Source organism: Apiospora marii (assembly GCF_038362585.1).
Source record: "Apiospora marii strain CBS 49790 chromosome Unknown utg000004l_segment0_segment1, whole genome shotgun sequence".
NCBI classification, from domain to species: domain Eukaryota; kingdom Fungi; phylum Ascomycota; class Sordariomycetes; order Amphisphaeriales; family Apiosporaceae; genus Apiospora; species Apiospora marii.
In genome coordinates this window covers 1,142,145-1,163,804 of record NW_027117376.1, presented here as the reverse complement: position 1 = coordinate 1,163,804, position 21,660 = coordinate 1,142,145, and the positions used below count along the sequence as shown (strand labels likewise).

Below are 21,660 nucleotides of genomic sequence, written 5' to 3'. Positions count from 1 at the left end.
GCTACATATGCCTAGCACCTAAGATTCGTCTCACATCAGTTGTTTGCTTGCTTATCCCTCTCCTCCAACCATGACGACCCTCAGCCCGCGCCCGCCCTACACCCAAGATGAGCTGAAGGCGCTCTTCCCGCCGGGCCTGGACCTCCAGCTGGTGCAGATCCTGCTGCGCCACGGCGAGCGCTCCCCCGTCTCGGCCCGGTTCCAGAACGCCGGCCTGCCGGCCTTCTGGCCCTACTGCAGCGCCGTGACGCAGCTCAAGGCCGCCGTGCTCGACCGCTCCGCCAACACGACGACCCCGCACCAGTTCACGACGTTGGAGTGGAAGCGGCGGCTCGAGGCCTTCGGCCCGCACGACGAGCCCGTCATCGCCCGCGGGCCGGGCGGCGAGCTCGACGCCATCTGCGACATGGGCATGCTGACGGACACGGGCCGCATCACCACCTACGACCTGGGCGCGCGCCTGCGCTACCTGTACGTCGACCAGCTGCGCTACCTGCCCCCGGCCCTCGCCGACGCCGACTCGTTCTACTTGCGCGCGACGCCCATCCCGCGCGCCCTCGAGAGCCTGAAGCAGACCTTCACGGGCCTCTACCCGCCGCACACCCGGTCCCCCGACTTCCCGGCCCCGAGCATCCTGACGCGCGCCCCGGCCGACGAGACCCTGTTCCCCAACGACAGCAACTGCCGGCGGTTCGCGGCGTTGTCGCGGGCCTTTGCGCAGCGCGCGGCGGACCGCTGGAACGAGACGCCCGACATGGCCTACCTGAACAAGCTGTACGGCGCCTGGATGCCCGAGGACAGCCCGCGCGTCGCCGTCGACGGCAAGCCGCGCCTGAGCGGCATCATGGACACCGTCAACTCGACCCTGGCGCACGGCCCGGAGACGCGGCTGCCCAGTAAGTTTTACGACAAGAAGGGCCTCGCCATCGTCGAGAAGATCGGCGTCGAGGAGTGGTTCGCGGGGTACAAGGAGAGCCGCGAGTACCGCGCTCTGGGAATCGGGGGGCTGATGGGCGACGTCGTGAGCCGCATGGTCGGGTCGGCCGAGCGCAGCACCGCCGACGGCGAGTACGAGAGCGCGCACGACCTGAGCGCTGCGTCCATAAAAAGAGGAACCGCCGCGACGCCCATCCGCTTCGGCCTCAGCGGCTGCCACGACACCACGCTCGCAGCCGTGCTTGCCAGTCTCGGCGCCTTTGAGGGCGACAAGTGGCCGCCCTACACCAGCCACATCGCCATCGAGATGTTCCACAAAGCCGACCAGAAGCGGGCGCCGCCGTCCAACCTGTCAAGTACCACGCCGACGATACCGCCAGCTGAGGCCAACCCCACCAACTCCGGTGCCAGAAACAGCTGGTTCGGCAGCCTGACCTCTTGGTTCGGTGGCTCCTCCTCCTCCGTAAAACCCGGCGCCCCGCCCCCGGGTATCGGCCGCAAGCCCACGACGGACCTGACCGCCGACGAGAAGCGCAAGCTCGAGGGCTACTACGTGCGCCTCCGGTACAACGACGCCGTCGTCAAGGTGCCCGGCTGCGCCAAGCCCGGAAACCACCTGGAAGGCGACGACAGTTTCTGTACTCTTGTAAGTCTGCCTCCAACCCCCCCCCCCCCTAGTTTGGCGTTTACTCTTTACTGCTTCCTTCCATCATGATGCTTAACTTTTGAAAAACAGGAGGCCTTTAAATCCATCGTAGACAAATACGTCCCTAAGGACTGGAAGGCCGAGTGCAAAGCCAACGTGGGCGCGCCCGCCTTCCCCACCAAGCCGGAACCTGCGGGATACTAAACAGCATTTTCAAGTCGTTCGTAATGAGGTTTCATTTATGACAACCAACATCGTCGTGGTCCTTATGTGCGCAGACATACCCAACATTTCACACCTAAAAAGCCTCTGCTAGCGGTCAGGTGAGGAGGGAACGATAGAAGGCCTTTTTCATCAACTTCCCCCTTCCCCTATTATGCTCGCTTGCGATGATACTTGCCGCATCACTATTAATCCTAGACTGGTTACATGCCTTGCACATATTTGTTTTTTGTTACGTAGCATGACGGCGTTTGAACACTGGGGTGGTCTGCATTCTAGGCTCATTAAAGACAGGTCATTGGAGTCAAGATTGGGTACGGAAGACTGAATAAACATAAAAGTTACTAAGTTACAAAACCTCCTCCGGCATGGCCCCTGAATATTCAATAGCAACAAGATAAAGCATACAAAGGACATATGTTCTTCACAGCAACAAGTCGAGTCAGTTTTGTTTAGATGTTGATTATATTTCCCTTGACCCTGCCGCCCATACACACCCAAATAGATATGCCTATAGGATGATAATAGCTAGCAGGCACTCCAGAACCCATGAAAACGTGGGCTACCGGAGGTGTCCTATCTGTGTACTTTGTCCCTTCCTTCCTTCATGACTCCACATTCTCGTCAGAAAACTATGCACATGGGATAGCTTAGATGGGATCTCATTTCCAGAGACCCGAGGGTGTTACAGTATCCATCTTCCATCACTGTATTCATACGACGTCTCCGTTTAAACGTCCAATAATATCGTCCTTTCTTCCTCTTCGTAAAGCATGGCTGTGTGACCAGGAAAGATTGATGCAAGGGCTCGTTACAAAGATCATACAGAAAATGAAAACGTGATCAGTGAAATCGAAAAGAGAAACCCGGCAGAAAAAACCCAGCGCAACAATTACAATGTATTAGTCTTTCCTGGGCACAGCACACCATTTCGAAAAATCGTTCATTCTGGCGTCATAGCCTAGTTGGCAACCTCTTCCTCGACCCATCCGTTGAGACCTCCCTGGATAGCGAGACCGAAACCGGAGCCCATGCCGCCGTAGCTGGCTTGGTACTGGTGACCGCGGCGCTGGCCATCATCGTTGCCCATAGCGTTGACGGGGCTGTTGTTGCCATTCTCAAAGCCAGGGGCAAATGCGGGCAGGCTGACGGCCCTGCTGTGCTGGCCACGAGAGTTGGGGGCCAGGAGACCACCGATGGTGGTGGCGCCGGACGAAGCTCCGTTAGGGCCCATTCCGTTGGAGATGCTGGCAGACTGGCCGTGGCCCATATGACCCTGCTGAGGAACCTCGAGAGACAGCTCGTTAGGCGACGACGAGGCGGTACCGAAGAGAGCCTGCTGCTGCGAGACCAGCATACTTTGCTGGTGGTGCTGCTGCTGTTGGGCCTGCTGCGAAACTTGGCTGAGGTACAGGGTCAAAGGGTTGTTACCGTTCGAGAACATAGCGGGGTTTCCGTTGGCAGACTGGGGCGACTGAGGTCCACCAGTAGGCGAGTTGCCGTTTTGGCTGCCCTGAGGAGGCGGGGACGGAACACCATTCTCGCGGGGAGACTGGGACTGGTTCTGGTTTTGCTGCATCTGGCGGGGCTGGTTGCCACAGCGATCCTTACCGAAGTTGACCTTAAACTTCTTGTACTCGTCCTTGCTGCGAATGGCCTCGATGGCCTTGATGGCATTCGCAATGTTGGTGAAGTTGACGAAAGCGCAGCTCTTCTCGCGGAGGGCGTTGACCAACTCGATCTCGCCGAATTCGGAGAAGTCCTGTCGCAGGCGCTCCTCGGTCCAGGTCTCGTCCAGGTTTCCGATGTACACGTTTCGCGAAGCACCTCCGCTGACAGCCAGGGCAATAGCCGGCGGCAGAGCTCCGGAGTGCTTGCCCCAACCGATCTTGAGGCGACGGTTGTGAATCATGAGTCCTTGGATGTTGCTCATCGCATAGAAGGAAGCAGCAGCGGTGGGATCAATGAAGGTCACGAAGCAGATGTGCTTGTCGGGAATGTATCGGATGTGGTGAAGCAGACCACCGCGGACAACATTGCAGATCTCCTCGATAGTGGTCTCAGGGTGGATGTTGCCCAGGTAGATCGTACGGTTGCCGAGGTTGTTGATGCCACCAGCAGTTGTCGCAACAGCAGCGGCCGCCACAGACTGCTGGGCGAGGGCGTTAGAAATGACCTCACGATCAGCACCGGTAAGCATGTGAGCGTAACCAGGGGCAATGCCAAGGTACTGAGCAGCGTTCTGCTGCTGGGTCTTGGAAACATAAGCGCAGCGATCCTTGCCGTAGTAGACGCGACGGGGGGTCTGCCACTTGGGCTCCTGGGGCAGCTGCTGCACGGCCTTCATAGCATTGGCAATGGACAAGAAGTGGATGAAGGCAATGTTCTTCTCCCGGACAATCTTGATAGTGTCAACGGCACCGAACTTGCCAAGATCTTCACGCAGCTCCTCGTCGCTAATATCCTCAGGTAGGTTGCCGAGGTAGACGTTGCGGGAAGCTCCGGACTGCTGAACCGCAAGGGCAACCGAGGTAGGAACCTGCGAAGGCTTGCCCCAGCCAATCTTGACATCCTGGCCCTTGATGCACAGCTTCTTCAAGATGGCATCAGAGTGGAAGTGGGTGGCGGCGTTCGCGTCCAGGAAAGAGATGAAAGCGCAGTTCTTGTCAGGCAGAAGACGAACCGACTCGATCTGACCGCTGCGGACGTGGCCAAGGATCTCCTCGGCAGTCGTGTCAGGGGGGATGTTACCCAGGTAGACAGTCCTGCTAGTGCCGGTGACCATACCAGTAGGGCTCATGGGGACAGGAGACCCAGGGGACATCGGGATCTGCCCACCCATCTGGCTGTACGCTCCGGTGGGAGACTGGGGCTGGAAGAACTGGGGCGCGCCGTAGGTCGAGGGCGACACCATAGCCTGGTAGTTCTGGGGAGAGATGTTCTGCTGAACAGGGCTGCCCATACCGTTCTGGTGGTGCTGCTGCTGATGGCCGTTTTGCTGCTGGAACTGAGGCATGCTCTGGAACTGAGGGCTCTGGAAGGTACCAGGGCTGCCCGGCTGGAAGGGACTGCCGAGCAGCAACTGGGAGGGGAGCAGAGGAGTGAAGTTCATATCGTAGCCAGTACCAGGGGTAGCCAAATCGTTCTGGGTGGTCGGGGGAGCCAACTGTTGGTGGTGGGCGGGCTGGGTGTTGATCGAAGGAATGTTGCCACGTCGTCGGTCCGCAAACCCGGAGATGTTGGAGGTGAAAGCCCCGTGGGAGAAACCCGTGTCGCTGGTCGACGGCTTGGACGTGTGGCCGAAGCGGTTAGGGCCGCCCTGGGCGGGCCCGGTGGGAATACCCGATCCTTGAAGGTCCTGCATCCCGAGTAGATGAGGGGGGACAAGGCTGTCCCGCTGGACGTGAGATAGAACCGCCGTTTTGGCTGATTAGCGAGTGCCCGAGAGATCAGGCACCGAGTTGAGGGTTTGGGAAGAGAATTGAGCGGCTCGTCTGAAATGCGCTGCTGGCTCACACAACGTAGCAAGCAAAGGGGTTTGGAACGAGATTAATAAAGCTGGTAGGCAAAATGGCGAAGTTGAACCACTCCGAGTCTGTTCAAGCAGAGACCAGATCCGAAGATGACGGGGTATCTCAAAGTATCGTGTTTGTAAAAGGGTGACGAAAAGCTGGGCGTTCAGCAACAAGCACGGAGGGACTATGTGCAACAGGTCGGCGTCCGTATTTTTTGGTATGGGGTTGGCGATAGAGTTCAGTATAGGCACGAGAAAGCCACTGTTAAAAAAGAGCTGAACACAAGGTTGGATAATTATGTCGAACAGATAGGGGTGCAACGGTAATCTTGTCGTAGAATGCACTGCTATACCCAGAGCTGGCCAGGGTAGAATCAGAGGGAAAATTGTCGTGAATGCTGACGGCAGGATATGGACGGGTTCGAGTCTCTTTGACGTGGCGGTTAAGGACAAGTCAAGTGGATCTGGGCTGTCGACACGGCTCCGTCGAACAAAGATTTGGGGCGACGATAAGATCCTCCAAAGAAAGCGAACGAATGGAAGAGATTGCCTGAAACGAGCGTCGAGAGGTCGACCAGACGGCAGAATTCCTTTGTCCCGTTGTCTCGAGCTGGGCACGCACACACACACAAAATAGTTTCGTCGGTTTCTTAAGTTATTGCCTTGGGCTGGGGGTGGGAGAAAATATAGCAGCAAGCTGTGGGACTCTTTTCTCGAAAGGATCCTATGAGAATAGAGTGGGCTTGGGTTGGATTTGGCGGTCTAGCTAGCCGGCTATTGCAAAGCAGCGGTATGGTTGTGGGCAAAGGTATAAGAAATATTAAGAGAAACTATACGCGAATGAACGAGTGTAGGTAAATAGAAAGCGGCAGAGAGAAGATCCAAAGCTGGATACGAGGCTGACGAAGGTCGTCGTCGGGGTGAAAAGGACTGGAGGACCAAAGCAGGAGGGAGGGAGAGGAGGAGGAGGGAAGAGAGTGTGGAAGTAGAAAAGGGAAATGAGGAAAAAAAGAGTAGGATCGCCAAAAGATAATGTACCGACTACATACGGTCTAGGATTAGAGATGGATCAAAACGGGGGGGCGCCTTCTCAATTGCAAGTGCAAGTGCTATGCTATGCTATGCGCTGAGAATGAAGGAGAGGACTGGACTGGCTGGACGGGCTTGGGCGGCTTTGGTGGTCGAACGAACGAACAACAAACGAACCACCGATTTTCTCGCTCGGTAAGGAGGCAGTGAGAGGAAGGGGCACGCAGGGCAGGAAGGGGACGGGTCCTTGTCACCCAATTACCCAAACGGGCCTGAATTGGCTGCTAGTTTAATGAGAGCAGTCAGGGATCATTTGGTCCCTCTCTTTAGCAGGAAGGTCTAGCGCGACAAAACAGGGGACATTTCGGGGGGGCATGTAGGGGAGGGTAGGGGGTGTGAGAGTTTGGAGGAGGCATGTATCTTGTCCCACTCCGTCCGCTGCCAGGGTACCTGCATCGCCAACTTGCATCGATATTCATTTTCGGTTGGTACCTACATCCCATCAATCACGCGACTGTGTGGTGTGGCCGGGCCTGGCTTTTTTGAGGGGGGGAGTATATGCAGGTGCATACAGCAGCAGCAGCAGCATGGCTACTACCGCTACCTAGGTAGGTTGCGTTGCGAATGTGCACTGTAGGCCGGTGGAAAAGGAAAGAAGAAGAAAAAACCGCACATATCTCACTGGATATATTTCCCCGGGTCTATCTACTCAATTGTTGTCACCTGCAAGTATAAGACACATACCTATGTATGTACGTATATAGTTGATCAAGATCGATTTTGAACGATGGGGATAGATAGGTACAGATGTCGCAGACGTGCGTGTGGCAGAAAGAAAGAAAAAACGTCCAATGTATTGGTTACTAGTCCGAGCAACTGGGTTTGATTTGATCGATACACGACAGAGCTGACATAAGAACTAAAAAAACGTCAATTGAACTGTCAACCCAATTCCGTGTGAATATTACCCGTACAGGCATGACAGGACAGATCCCATTGCACACAGTACCAGTCAGGGTAAGCCGTAACGGAAGCCAGGCCAGGCCAGGCCAGTTCAACTGACAAGTTTAGCTTGTGAGGGATACAGTATGAGGCAAGTGCCGTTAAGCCGTTTTTTCTCCATAAGCACGAAGAGACGGCTCCTGACCTGGTCCAGACCCAGTAATCGGGACTGTTGGCGCAACCAGGGCCTCAAGGGGGGGCCCGTTGCATCGGCGTAGGGGTAATTGGCCTAGTGGGATGTTTTCCCGCTCACTTGACTTTTGGGATCAATCAAAAAAGTTCACCATTCAGTCCCGGAAACCATGCCAAGCCTCGGGTCGGTTGACCTTTCAATAGCTCCTCTGCATCTGACGACGACAGATAGATGAGTAGATAGAGTGTGTAGAGATCAGAAAGGGAGTATATGTAAGGCCCCGACCGACACATCGGAACCAGCAATGGCTCTGCTAGGGACGCTGCTCGAGGGATATACGTGTCGTTGTTGGTCCTGTCGAGACTTACATGATCGTATAAATTGCCATATCCCATCAGCCACTTCCTTAGGACCCTCCCTATATATGCTTACCTACGTCGATATAGGCGCCTCGCATACCAATGGCCAATTACCTGGTCGTTGATCGTTTTTGACACGGAGGTAAGGGGACCACCAACAAGATTGGTCCGATTCCTACTGTGCAATCTGGCGGTTCAGCCGCCCCCGATGTCTGTCCCAGGCGGAAGGCCAGCTTGACAGCGGCTGCTTTCTCTCCAATGCCCGGGCCTATATACTTTACCCAAGACCAAACTACATTACCGAGCGGTAACGCCAACTCAATTCAGACAGGTTGGGCCGGGCGCAATCTACGTCCCGGCTTTCAAAAGAAACAACAAAAGAAGCCAACAACCAGCATACCTGCATCTGCATGTGTGGTTGCTGCCACATACCAGACGATAGGTAGATAGTTCAGGTGTTATTACCGTCTGGCGGCACATTCTCCAACATGAAAGCTCGATCCGAAAGCAGGCACCATGCCGCCTCGTCCTACGTGCTCATCTCCATCGCAAGGGTCTTCGCTGTAGTAAGCGCATCCCGGCGGTAGGTACGGTTGCTAGAGTGGTACGGTGCGGTGTTAGTCTTGTACGACTTGATTGTGTGGGTTTGGTTTGGTGATTCGCGAATATTTCTTGTCTTGCCTGCCAGCCTGCCAGCAAGCAAGCGGAAGCGCTGGCGCTGGCGTCAAATAAACTGCACGATCTACTTGTATGTGTATGCGGCTTATCTGCAGTTGACTACGACCTACTTACTCGTTTGGCCCCTCGTCTTCCCATTCGCGTTTTCCGGCCCCGGGCGACGAGTCATGTTCGCCCAGCAAGCCTCATTATATGACGGTGGCTTGTTTTTTCCTTTTGGCAACCTGCAGTCAGACCCCTCCTGCATCTGGAATTCGCGTATGCGTATGCGCCGCCCCGAAAGGAAGATGCCACCAATGAAAAAGTGCCGACGTGCTACGATTCTTGCCATACAAAAGGGGGATCTGATCAATGGGCTTTCGTGGGGTCAAAGTCGGTCCCTATTTCGTTCCTGCATATCGGAATCTGCATCGCGCAAGCCCAATTACGAATTAACGCAGCCACGCGGTCCAGATTGAGTGCTCTCGTAATATCATGTACGTAGCCACGAATCGGCCGGCAAATCAATCCATTAATTGGTTTGATGGCGGACAGACGGGCAGGCAGACAGTGCTGGATCTCTGTTCCCAATCGTGGCTCAGGGTTCCATCGGATAGCATAGCATCGATGTCCTTGCATTTTCCCAACGCCGCCGCAGATCGCCACGCGCGGACAGCGGGCTCCAAAATGAAGGCGAGCCTTATTCATCCAGAAGGTTTTATCCATCTCCCCCAACATCTGCCACTTCGCATCTGCCATCATAGGGGGGAAGCTCCGAGAGCGAGGGATACAAGAGAGAGTCCACTACCGCCCCCAAGGTTGTGTCTAGCAATCGGGGTACACGGGGCATGCGCCGGGGCAGTTGATCAATGCAGTGGGTTCCTTTCTTTCTCTTCTCCCACGTTATAGGCGAGAGTTGAAACCCCCCCGTACCTGAGGGAGCCAACAATGCACAAGGCATTGTTACCGGACGTTTCAGTCGCATACCTTATGTACTATGATTTTTCGCCTCCCTCGCCTCTCGCGCAACTAGAATGCCTAGACTCGATCACCAGTTCTATTTCTATCCGTCTCTGCGCTTCATCGACTACCAACCTGTCACAAAAGCCCGACGGCTTCGCAGGTTAGTTACAGTAGTCTTAGAAGCTAAGGGAAGATAGTCTTGGTACCACAACCTTTCCTTCCCCAGAACGTTCCGTGATACTCTGTAGCGTAACCCCCAAAAGATCGTCTTTGGGGTTGTCTATACCACTATTACTTTTATCGAGGGTCCAAAAAGGGGGGCGACATGGACAAAGGGCCTCTCGGACCACATCACCCTCTTTTTTGCATGTCCCTATCATCGTATATGCGTAACCCACTGTGACCATACCCCTCGAGCCCCTCCCAAAAAGCCAGCTTCTGGCCAGTGGCCGCCCCCATCGGAGAGAGACACTTTTTTTTATCCAGAAATCCAACCACCTCCCTTCGGAACAATACGATGGTGGTAAGGCCAGCAGAGCCCAACTAGCAACACAACTGATGACCACGAAACCTCCTACTGCTCCTACCTCCGACTGCTACTCCCTTTCACCTTTCACCGTCTGTGTAGGTTACAACCCCTATTCCTGTCCCCCAACCCAAACCAATGGATAGACGTGCTCGGGTTACGCACGCACCATCTCCACATTAAAAGACCCCTGCGCCAAGGAAGCCCAAAGGCCCAAAGGGAAAAAGTGCGAGACTGGACTACGGCAAGGTACCCGTCCATTCTTGCGCGCTGCTAGCCCATGCATGAAAATGCATACCACCCTCCATCGCGCGCATCTCATCAGGTCAGGGGGGATGCAAAGCGAGGTAATCATGTGTGTGTGGTCGGCGGCTGTTAGGCAATGTACGTCGGACGTTTTTCTCTTGTAGGGAACATGCATCTGGAGTCTGGCTGGCATTTAGCATTTGGTACACACGTCGCAACAGCCAACCGCATCTTCTCCTTTTGGTAAATAGAGCTCTACAATCGAGAGAGGTTTAGCCGAGAGCAAGAGGATGATCCATCCTGGCCCCCCCTGCAGCACCGTCCATTTGCCGCCTCCATCATCCATGGCTCGCCATGGATATTCCCACGTGCCATGTCGTATCATCGTCTCATCTGGTAGAATATACGAAAGTGGGAAAGAAGACGGCTAAACCTTCTCAACTGCGCACTTCATTATTCTCGTCGGTTTCCCTTCTGGGCTGGGGCCGCCACTGCTTTTATGCCCCTCCTGAACTATTTCAGTACCCGGTTTCGTCATGGAGTGTCGATCGTGTCCCGCCCTTTGACAGTTCGTCTCAGGGCTATATTTGCATATACATACGATATCATTCGGCAACACCGGAGCAACCAAGTTATAAGGTATTTCCTCTCAAGCGAAAAGCAGGAGATTGACACACAGGGAAACACCCGGCTCGCGCTTTTCGGAATAAAATACACACTCAAAACTCGGGTTTTTGAGAAAAAGAAGAAAAATATTCATCGTTCTTAAGCTAATAAACCCCCTTCTAACAGAAATAAAAGCAGAATAAAATTGAAATCCGATAATCTAAAGAAGAAAGATCGAGAATAATACTGAAAGATTCGCAGGTAATGGGAAGTATACGCATTTGATTATGAGGAGCGCGAACCAAATGATTCTTCGAGAACCGCATTTTGTTGCGAATGCCTAGCTGTGACATGAGTAATGGCACATGGTGCAACACCCAGCTTGGCTTGCCACTGCGATAGAGAACTGGCGCCTTGGCTATAGCCACGTTATCCCGTGTCCATCTCCAAGCTTGACACCGGCAATTGCCTTGGATTGTCGGGAGACAATGGAGATAAGGATGACAAAGTGTTCAATAGATGATGGCAAACAATCGTCAAGGGCTCCGTTCTTTTATCACGGCATATCCCTTTGATGGCGAAATCGCTGCTCCAACTAGTTTATGCCGTACAGTCACTTGGTGCTGTTGGCATAATGTTTATTCCGTTGAATAATAGGACACCTGATTGGACAAACTGGCCTATGGGTCATCCACGGGAGTAGTATACCACGAGCAGCGCTATCGCCATCAATGGGATAGTCACATTATACACTGTTCACTTCAATCTTGATTACGACGGATGCCTTCATTTCAAGCGTTCAATTTTATTTGTCCTACTAGCCCACAAAGTGAGCCGTGAATCCTATTTCACCTTCCCAAACCACGCTTATTCCAGCTCAATGGTGCCAGGGGGCTTGGAGGTCCTGGAAACAGGTCAGCTTGAGAATCGAGGACCAACGGAGAATTCTTTTTACTTACAGGTCATATGTCACACGGGACACGCCTTCTACCTCGTTGCAAATTCTGCGCGAGACATTCTAGAGTAGACAGATGTAGTTAGTACAAAAGATGGCACTATGGGTTGCGCATGGTAGTTTGGGGCCCCCAAGCAACCCAGGCGTCAAGACTCACCTCCAGGAATTCAAGGTCGAACTTGAAGATCTCTGCGCTCATGAAATCCTTCGTGCGAACAGCGCGGAGGATGACGATGTAACCCCAAACCCGCTGATCACCGAAAACACCAACGCTACGGTTGGTATCAAGGCCAGCAAAGGCTTGAGAGATCTGATCGTAAAGGCCAGCCTCCTTGATCATGGAGATGAAGATGTGATCAGCCTTGCGGGCGATATCGACTCGCTCCTTAGTAACGTCACCCAGGATTCGAATGGCAATACCGGGGCCAGGGAACGGATGACGGCCAACTAAAGATTCGTGGATGCCTAGTTGGCGGCCGATTGCGCGACTATTAAATCCCGGTGTCAGTAATCAAATAAATAGTAGCCTCTTTCCACTCCCCCTAGAGTATAGGAGATAGGAGTATAAGAGTATTAAGGAGGGAGGAAACTCAAAATTTGCTTACACTTCATCCTTGAACAAAAGTCGAAGAGGCTCGAGAAGACGCAGGCCCTGGCCATCGATCATTCGCTGAGGGAGACCTCCAACGTTGTGATGAGATTTAATCTGTTTATTCCAACTGTTAGTGATGTTTGTTCCGAAGATAGACAGCATATATTGGTATAGAAGTGAAGGCGGAGAGAGTTTCTAAAAAGATCAAACTTGAAAGGATCAGGCAATGGGCATATGATAGGGATACAGGGTAGCCATAGTACTAGACAGTGCGTCCAACTCCATCAAGCCAAGGCTAGTGAAGGGCAAGCACTACTTCCAGGGAAAAGTTGCCATTGCCAGAGGAAGATATAAAGGATATAAAAGGAAATACAAAAGATCATGGTATATCCAACCTCTGAGCCATTGGGCTGGTAAAGTCAAGCACTGGGCTTGGGGGGAAAGGCTGGGAGAAGGAAGGGATAGAGGAAAATAAAAGGGACTTCTGAGAAATGAATGGAACACCCAAAACCATGAAGCCGCTGGACTGACGAAGGAGTTCTCAAGAGAGTAGGTAAGAAGGCATAAACACACAAAAGACAAGAAAAAGAAAAAGGATAAAATACCACATGACTGGGGCCGTGATATGACAAGGACTCGATGACATCAGGGTATAGTGTGCCCTGTAAGAACCACTCCTATCGACTCTCGGCGTTAGTATTTACTCATTTCGGAAGGAACAGGATGTCTCAAGAGGGAATAATGGTTTTTTTTTTTTTTTTTTTTTTTTTTTTTTTTTTTTTTTTGAATAAACGGTTCCTCTTCCATCGTAAGACACTGGGATAACGTGGAATAAACACTAAATCAGGAAGGAATAAACGCCGAAAGTCGCTTACCACTTTGCCCGCATTGGCGCTAGATTCTGCTTCCTTCTCGATTCGAATAGCCTCCTTCTCGAAGAGGTCGATGAAAGTTGATCCGATGATCTTTCGCTTGGTCTCGGGCTCAGTCACGCCAGCAAGGCGGCTCAGGAATAGCTCTTCGCCATCAACAACGGTGAGGTCAATGCCAAGGTGATCAGAGAGGGTCTTCTTGACCTCCTCGCACTCGTTGAGACGCATGCATCCATTGTCAATAAGGATGGCCTTGAAACGATCGCCAATGGCTTCCTTCATCAGGGCTGCACCAACGGTGCTGTCGACGCCACCGCTGCAGGCTCCAAGAACAAGAGCTCGGTCGCCGACGGTTTCCCGGATACGAGCGATCTCGAGCTGGACAAAGTCGCCCATTTGCCAGTTCGGCTGAGCTCCGCAGATATCGACGCTGAAGTTGCGGAGGAGCGCTTCTCCGCAGGGTGTCTGCATCTGGATGTTAGTAAAACTTGCACTTTTTAAAAGGCCTCGGGGTGACCAACGTGTTCAAGCTCAGGATGGAACTGGACGCCTAGTGATTGTGTTGGTTAGTATCTCCATTGTTACAGGACTATATGAATATAGCTTGGCGAAAACATACCAAAAATGGGCTTCTCCTTGTGGGCAATGCCAGCGAACTCGGAGTTCTCCGTGTTAGCAATGACCACATAATCCTGTCACAGTTAGTAAGTTGTTTCGGAAACATAGATTGCATTGTACTTACAGTAGGCAGCTTGACTAGCTTGTCGAAATGAGACATGAAAGCTGCGACCTTATCCCCCATACCAGCGAAGAGGCGGTCGGCGTGGCTGTTAACCTTGGTGACGGTGACGTCGGCGTGACCATACTCTACAGGGAAATAGGTCAGCGATGGCTTCGAACAGCTTATCACAGGTCACGAACCTCGCTTCTCTCCGCGGGCAACGTTCTTTGAGTCAGCTCGCCATGCGATCTCCTGGCAACCGTAGCTGGGGCACTAATGTCAGTGTTTTGCAGTGTGTCAATGTCGAAGCAAGTCATACCAAATACCCCTGTACTTCTGTGTTAGTTCATATTCAAGTATTCTGAGGAATGGGTGGAAGCTGCTCACAGAATGGGCACCGCAAGGTCGAAGACAGCAGGGTCAACATCTACAGACATGAGTACAGGCCACAAGGATTTCGGAGGGCGGAAGCCTTACGAGGCGAGCCCTCGTCGTAGACAGAAGAAGGACCTGGTAATCCAGTCAGATATCGGCGCAAACCATGCATCAAGAGACTTCATACCTCCGGAGAACACAATTCCCTTGGGCTTCCATGTCAACTCAGCGATCTTGGTGTTGCAAGGAAGCAGCTCGGTAAAGACGCCAAGAGCACGGAGTCGACGCAGGATAAGATGGCTTGTTTGAGACTTCAAAAACGGAAGTCAGCATTTGCCATTCAGAGGGGTCTCATCTCAGGAGCCAGTCAAGCACAATGAGGCTTCCATTATTGAGACAGGCCGAGATAAGCGGGCAAAGAAAGCCAAGAATTACATACGCCAAAGTCGAGAACGAGTATGGTCTAGAAGTTAAAGTGTCAGTGAAGGCATTCTTCGCACATTTATTAACCGAAAGTACGTACGTCAAAGTTGTTGTGAGGCGAGTCGGACGCAGTGTTAGGTGCCATTGCGACGGTAGTAGTAACGGTGCTCGCAAAGTTGGTCTTATTGAATGTTCTTCTTTCTGTTGGAGGGGTGGAAGATTGTACCCCGCGAAATACGTTTGTTGCGCGTTGCGGGGGGCGTTGCTGCTTCTAAAATACTTCAATGCACTGAGAAAAAAAAAATCAATGTATTGATACCACCAGTCGGTGCAGTAAAACTCTGGTACCCATCTGACTCACTACCATTACTGGTAGTAGTCACAAAGCTTAGCTTAGGTTTTACATGCTTATTCTGACAGCCCCACCCGAATATTCAACGCCATTAGTCGGTAGTCGGCGTGCAGCTAGACTTTTCACGGCGACTTCCACTGTTATTCCACAGGACACACCCTGATTATTACAGGGACTTCTTAGAATTCCACGGGATGACACCCTGATTATTACAGTGCCTTCTTTATTATTCCACGGGATAGCACCATGGTTATTACAGTGAACTCCCAGCATTGAATTTCACCCAAGCCATAATAGACTGACTGGTTTGGAATCATGTGCGACGTTGAATTCGCAAACAGGATTACCTGCTACGGAACGCATCATGGGCATCATATCACAACCAACCCTATAAGTGTGCACAACGGTCGTCGGAAAGCAACGACGTCTAGTCGTCCCGCGGGATTACACTCCAAGGCACGGCAGGTCCCGAACGAAATGGTCCCCGTATTACCCCTTTCGATTTATTTTTTTGATGGCGGACCGTCCCGAAGACTGGTCCATCTTCCTATATGCGCCTTGATCTAATTCTGATTTTAACCCACAATTACAGACCGTCTAAGGCTTGCAGCGACCCATGAAGCGAGGGTAGAGGCAAGTGGTTCGGACGGTGTGCTGGTTGGCGATCCAGGCGAGGAACCGCTCAAGACCCAAACCATAACCACCGTGAGGAGAGGTACCGTACCTGGCAAAGGTTAGATAAGAACGGGGAACTCCGTCATATAGGGGGTCGGCGTCACTTACTTGCGCTGGTCAGTGTACCAGTAGTAGTCCTTGGCATCAATGCCCTGCTTCTTGTACGCCTCCATCAGCTCCTCGTAGCCCTCCATTCTCATACTGCCACCCACGATCTCGCCCACACCGGGCATCAGCACATCGACACTCTCGGTAACCCGCAGATCAGCGGGGTCCTTCTTCATGTAGAAAGCCTTGATCTCGACAGGGAAGTGTGTCAGGAAGATGGGACGGTTGATGGCGTCAGTCATCTTGCGCTCAGCGGCTTCGGCGATGTCGTCACCGAATACGTGGGGGTTGCCCTCCTCGTTCAGGATAGGAGGATCTTGCTTGTTGAGCCAGTCAATGGCATCGGTGTACTTCATGCGCATGAAGGGGCGTGTGGGCTTCTGGAAGGTAGGGTTGAGCTCCTTGAGGTAACCAGCAATCTGCGGGTTCTCGAACACAATGTCGATAACGCGGCAGATGATCTCCTCGAGGTGCTCGAGCAGATCGGGGAACTGGATGAAGTCCAACTCGGCCTCAACATGAGTGTACTCGGAAAGGTGGCGACGCGTTAAGCTCTTCTCGGCACGGAAAGACTTCTCGATACAGTACACGTCTCCCAGGCTAGGAATGACGGTCTCCAGATACAGCTGGGACGATTGGGTGAGGTAGGACTGTTCATCGTAATAGGGGAAGCCGAAAAGGGTAGCGCCACCTTCGACCTGGGTCTGGACCAGGGCAGGCGGGGAGACCTTGGTAACCTCCATATCGTCGTAAACCTTTTGGAAAGCGCGCTCGACAGCGGCACGGATCTTCATCAGCGACGAGGCGTTGTCACCACGGAGAACCAGATGCCTCTGGTCCAACATCTGACCATCCCATTGGTTCTGTTGGGCCGACACGCGGTTGGTGATGGCATCCTCGTCCGAGGGCGATGCGCCGAGCACCTCGTAGTAGTCCACATGCAACTCGCGGTTGTCGGGGGCCGATTGTCCCTCGGGAACCTTGCGCATCTCACCATACAAAGCCAGCGACGTTCCCTGCGCGAAGGTCAACGCGTCGTAGGTCTTGGTCAGGTCGCCCGAAACCAAGACGCACTGCAGATGACCGTATCCGTCGACCAGGGTGATGAAAGTAGCCTGCTTCTGGGCTCGCAGGCGGTGAATGCGGCCCATGACCACGACGCGGGTGCCCTTCTTGTCGCCCTCGCCAAGCTCAATGTCCTTGCGGTTGATCTTGATCTTCAGGGCCTTGGGCAGCGAGGCATCCTCCTTGAGGACAATCTTCTTGGCATCCTCCAGGTTCTGCATGCGCTGCTTCTTCTGCTTCTCCTCCTCGACGGCAATCTGGGCCTGCTTCTGCACCTTCTTCTTGTGGTTATCAAGGGCACCCTGGGCCTTCTTGACGGCGCTCTTGGCCGGGTCCTTCCATTGCTGTCGCACGGAGGGGTCCTCCTCAGGGCCAAGCGGGCCTGTTACCGAGGCGCGGATCTGGTATTGGGGAGTAGGCTTCTCATAGTTCTGGATGTAGGCAAAGGGAAGCGACTTGTAGGGCTTAGATTCCGATCCGTCGGCGGTCTCGTCGTCTACGCCAGCATCGGTATCAATGTAGCACTTCTCGTCGTTCTTGATGCGCTCGGCGAGCTCCTGAACAGCTGCCATGATGTGTGGTGGGGTCGGTCGCTTTGACAGGTTCGCGTAATGCGCAGGTAGATATCAACAAGAGAATGTTCTGTTCGAACTTGAGATTGGGGGTTTATCAACGCACTGCCTGGTCACCAGCAAGCAGATATGTAGATAAACTGTGGCGGGGTTTGGTGGGATGAATTCGATGTCTAGCGGGACAATTGACCTTGGGATGGTGGGGTTCGAAACGGCCATTCTGATTACAGCCCAGGCCCTTTTGATAGCGACTTGATTGGCTAGCATGAGTCATCGCCAGCTTATTAGTCCCCTGGAAAGATACTGGAAACTGGCCGGCAACGGACAGCTCCAACAGCTCGGGCCCTCACTATCGTCAATCAATAGATAAAGTATGTCTCATCCAACGCCCAGAAACGTCAGCCTGAAGCGGTCAACAGTTTCAAGGAGTATTACCTTATCTTGTTGCCTATTCGCCAATGCATTAATACACTATTATATGTGGAAATGTGCTCCGTGGGGTGTCACTACTGCGTGTCTTGAGCTCGTCCTATACTTGCCTGTGGATGCATGTAGTGACATGTACGCGTATTGGCACCGTGGTATAAGAATTTAGAATAGACCAGAGTGGTAATCATGGGAGAACATGTTCACAATCATACCTTCCGAATCGATTGTCTTCTTCCGGCCCTTAAGGGCAATATATGCGTCGCTCATTTCAGAAGTTGCATATACCTTCCGGGACATACAATCATTATAGTAAGAGTGATCTTGCCACCGAGAGTCGACAAACATCTGTGGAAAGCATCATGGTGTCACAGTGAACATCCTATTCTCCAGCATAAGTGTAGTCAACTCATGTATTCATACGCTGTGCTGATGTAGCTCCTATGAAACACTCGCTATGATAGATATCGACAGTGATCCTGTAAGTTATATACACTCGTGAACTCGCTCTCCCCGGAACCTTTGCCGTATAACTAAGCACGATGCCGTTTCGCCGGCCGATACATCTCTCAACGTCGTCATTGTTGGGCCTTGATGTGATCCAGCCACCGCCCTTTCAGCTCTCGTGGCACTTCAATGTCCTCGGACTGGTACGCAGGCTCGTAACAGTTGCCCAACTCCTGTTGTTGCCACCCAGTTGCACTGCTTTTGCCGTGCCCAACTGGTCCTTCTGGTGAGTGCATCTCCCCGATCGCCGCGGAAAACGTTCGCATCCACTCGATTAATCCCCAATGTTGGAGGATGCTCTTGGACAGTACCTCGAGCACATGATTGCAGATTTCCCCAACTGGACAGGTGCAGGTGGACAGGGAGCAGAGACATCGGCTACCCATCGGGACAGCCTGTACCTTTTCACGGCAGCGGCAGTGTAAGCTCAGAGCCTCTGCAGCGGAGCACAACCTCTCGCTGGCCTCGACGACGAGCTCGTCAACAGCGAAGCGATACGCCACATTGAGCATATCCAAAGCAGTCTCCAGGACCTTTTCGAGTACTGGAATGCATACTAGCGCACAAGCTGGCCGCCCGAAAGGGCCATCCCTCGGTCGGCCCCATTGATGATGGCAACCCGGCACCCAGCGTCTGAGTAATCCGTAACTTGTACTGGGGGGCAACGTGCTATCTGCCTAGATAGATGTGCTGGGTATCCTGGCAAGCCGATCACATGATCTCATGGGCTCGGACGCTGAGGGAGGGAGTGACGGATGACATTCCAGTTTAGAGCCATCATCGTACTCGCCAGTATAAAGGTAGCGGAAGAATGTCTCCAGAATGCCGGGATTGAAATAGTCAAGGCATACTGTGTGGTAGAGTGATCCCTGCCATACGACGTATGTTGTTAGCACCGAAAACGTAATGTGTGGTCGGCAAATAGGCTCCGGTTCTTTACTTACGTCCTGGGAGGAAAGGCAGAAAGTCTTGAACCATCTGGACTGTGAACAGAGGATGTTCTTGTGAAGAGGGTATGTCCAACCCTGGCATGTAACAGTGAAGTCGGGCTCCGAGGGGCAGTCGAAAGCCATACGTATCGGAGAAGGTTCCGCAACAGGATTTGGCATGCGGTTTGGTATACGATTGGCCTGGTAGTGCTGCAAGTCACGATCGGCCATTCCACCCGGCATTACGTTCAACGTACGGCGAGTTTGCGAGTTGGACAAAAGGACTCCACAGATGTGTATAAGAAATTGCTATGACGGAAAAGGGTACGATACTGGAGGTAATGAACAGTAATCACTGAGTAGAGGGAGAATGACGATGTCAGAACGAGAGTCGGTGGCAGAGTTGAGAAACGGTTAGGTGGTATATGGTCCATGACTTTGTAGGCCAAGCAAGGCCAGACCCAAGTCTCCCATATTGAACGTGGTAGGTCAACTGCTCCTTCCCGCCAAGGGCTATTCAACAATGGACATGGCAAAAAGTGAAAGTGCGACAGACGTTCGAAAGCCACCTACAGAAACGAAGCTGGAAATAGCTTGGCTACCAAGCAAGTACCTCTGTTCCACGTACCAGGAAAAATGTAGATACCTACTTTAGTGGTGATAAAATCCATCAAATCTGATAAACGCACCTAAAAGACGTGGGATGTGCACCATAGTAGTTGCTCTACCGATATACGTCCAATCTACAACGTGTAAGGTAAAAAGGTTAAGTAATACAGTGTACCCTCTCCTATATTTCCCCCTCACAGCTCATCCCGTCCCGCCTCCTCCACCTTCGCCCCCTCCTTCCCCTTAACCTGCGCCGCCCCCTTCTTCACCATAGAACTCAGCACCTCAAACACAACCTGCGCCGCCGCGAGCGCCGTCTCCTCCCCGGCGCCCTGGTACGCCGGCGACACCTCCACCACGTCGGCACCCACAAGGTTCAGCCCCTCGATCCCGCGCAACACCCGAATCAGCTCGCGCGTAGTCCAGCCGCCGGGCTCGGGGGTGCCGGTACCCGGCGCGAAAGCGGGGTCCAGCACATCGATATCCAGCGACAGGTAGACCGGGTCCTCGGTGCCCAGGGTCTCCATGATCCGGTCGATGACGCCGCGGGTGCCGAGGTCGTCCATGTCGTCGCTGACGATGCGGTGCCAGTTCTGGGCGTCGTCGTCGACGTAGTCGTCCAGGCCCGAGAGGCGCGTGCGCAGGCCCGCGTGCACGTTGGGCTGGGACGACGAGTTGGACACCAGCCCCTCCTGGCCCGCCAGCCAGAACATGGAGCCGTGGTTGAAGCGGGCCTGGGTGCTGGGCCACGCCGAGGGGTACTTGTCCGGGTGCCAGGTGTCGAGGTGGGCGTCGAAGTGCAGCACGCGCAGGCCCGGGCCGTAGTACTCGCGCAGGGCCCGGAGCGCCGGCAGCGCCAGCGAGTGGTCGCCGCCCAGCGTGATGAGCTTGGGCCGTCTGAGATGCCGGGTCGAGACGGGCGCTCGGCTGCCCAGCTCGGCGAAGGCCTCAGTCATCTGGGTGAGGGCCAGCGCGTTGTCGAACGGGCTGACGGGGATGTCGCCGCAGTCCAGGATGGTCGCCCAGTTGGCGTACGGGTTGATGTTGGCCCGCTGGTTGTAGCCCCGGAACGACGTCTGGCGTGACGAGGCTTGCCGGATGGCTCGGGGGCCAAAGCGAGCTCCTATTTTGGTCGTTGTTAGTTCGTTCAAATTACCAACAATGCCACAATCGAGGGACGAGGGAGTTGCTTACCTGGCCGGTAGCTCACGGCAGTATCGAAAGGAGCTCCAATAATGGCAATATCGTAATGCTCACTAGGGGTAGTCAGGCACTTCGCGTGCTTCAAGTGAGCAAACGATCCGATGCCCGTATAACCAAACTATGGCCAAGTCAGTGTTGCAATCCTCAATGGCATGATGCCACCATAGCAGAAAGGGGAGAATGTGTCCATCGTGAGATCCAACTCCTGGCTCATGCAAGACGTCGGCCGTGGATCTCACACTTGCCTCCTCCATGGGCGGCGGCGTGGAGGACACCGTTGGGCGATGATCACTTACCTCAGTGCCCCATTTTCGCTCCAACTCATCGAGCTCCGCCTGCGTCCATTCACGATCGCCATGCTTACGACCGCCGCAAGCGAGAACGGTGGCGGAGTGGCAGCAGGCCAGTGCCAAACTGACTATCGACGTATACCTCAT

At 53.5% G+C, this 21,660-nt stretch overlaps 6 protein-coding genes across 6 annotated transcripts; 1 reads left to right on the top strand and 5 right to left on the bottom strand.

Moving 5' to 3' along the window:
- Nucleotides 1-70: 70 nt before the first annotated feature.
- PG985_007315 (acid phosphatase) lies at nt 71-1,786 on the top strand (the record flags this gene model as incomplete). The annotated part of the gene is made up of 2 exons (XM_066827084.1): nt 71-1,582; nt 1,673-1,786. 2 exons carry the CDS (start codon nt 71-73, stop codon nt 1,784-1,786), a joined length of 1,626 nt encoding a protein of 541 aa, XP_066684759.1.
- Nucleotides 1,787-2,765: 979 nt separating this feature from the next.
- Nucleotides 2,766-5,168, bottom strand: PG985_007314 (Negative regulator of differentiation 1; the record flags this gene model as incomplete). Its single annotated transcript, XM_066827083.1, has 1 exon — nt 2,766-5,168. The coding sequence occupies one exon, from the start codon at nt 5,166-5,168 to the stop codon at nt 2,766-2,768; it is 2,403 nt and encodes an 800-aa protein (XP_066684758.1).
- Nucleotides 5,169-11,706: 6,538 nt separating this feature from the next.
- Nucleotides 11,707-14,922, bottom strand: PG985_007313 (GMP synthase; the record flags this gene model as incomplete). Its single annotated transcript, XM_066827082.1, has 15 exons — nt 11,707-11,743; nt 11,799-11,857; nt 11,952-12,282; nt 12,400-12,500; nt 13,262-13,723; nt 13,780-13,808; nt 13,878-13,950; nt 14,001-14,125; nt 14,180-14,244; nt 14,299-14,307; nt 14,367-14,406; nt 14,457-14,489; nt 14,542-14,665; nt 14,794-14,817; nt 14,878-14,922. 15 exons carry the CDS (start codon nt 14,920-14,922, stop codon nt 11,707-11,709), a joined length of 1,557 nt encoding a protein of 518 aa, XP_066684757.1.
- An 804-nt stretch (nt 14,923-15,726) lies between these two features.
- Nucleotides 15,727-17,549, bottom strand: PG985_007312 (Asparaginyl-tRNA synthetase; the record flags this gene model as incomplete). The annotated part of the gene is made up of 2 exons (XM_066827081.1): nt 15,727-15,853; nt 15,913-17,549. The coding sequence occupies 2 exons, from the start codon at nt 17,547-17,549 to the stop codon at nt 15,727-15,729; spliced, it is 1,764 nt and encodes a 587-aa protein (XP_066684756.1).
- A 1,004-nt stretch (nt 17,550-18,553) lies between these two features.
- Nucleotides 18,554-19,654, bottom strand: PG985_007311 (uncharacterized protein; the record flags this gene model as incomplete). Its single annotated transcript, XM_066827080.1, has 3 exons — nt 18,554-19,026; nt 19,243-19,351; nt 19,427-19,654. The coding sequence occupies 3 exons, from the start codon at nt 19,652-19,654 to the stop codon at nt 18,554-18,556; spliced, it is 810 nt and encodes a 269-aa protein (XP_066684755.1).
- Nucleotides 19,655-20,214: 560 nt separating this feature from the next.
- PG985_007310 (uncharacterized protein) lies at nt 20,215-21,660 on the bottom strand (the record flags this gene model as incomplete). Its single annotated transcript, XM_066827079.1, has 3 exons — nt 20,215-21,143; nt 21,215-21,341; nt 21,520-21,660. 3 exons carry the CDS (start codon nt 21,658-21,660, stop codon nt 20,215-20,217), a joined length of 1,197 nt encoding a protein of 398 aa, XP_066684754.1.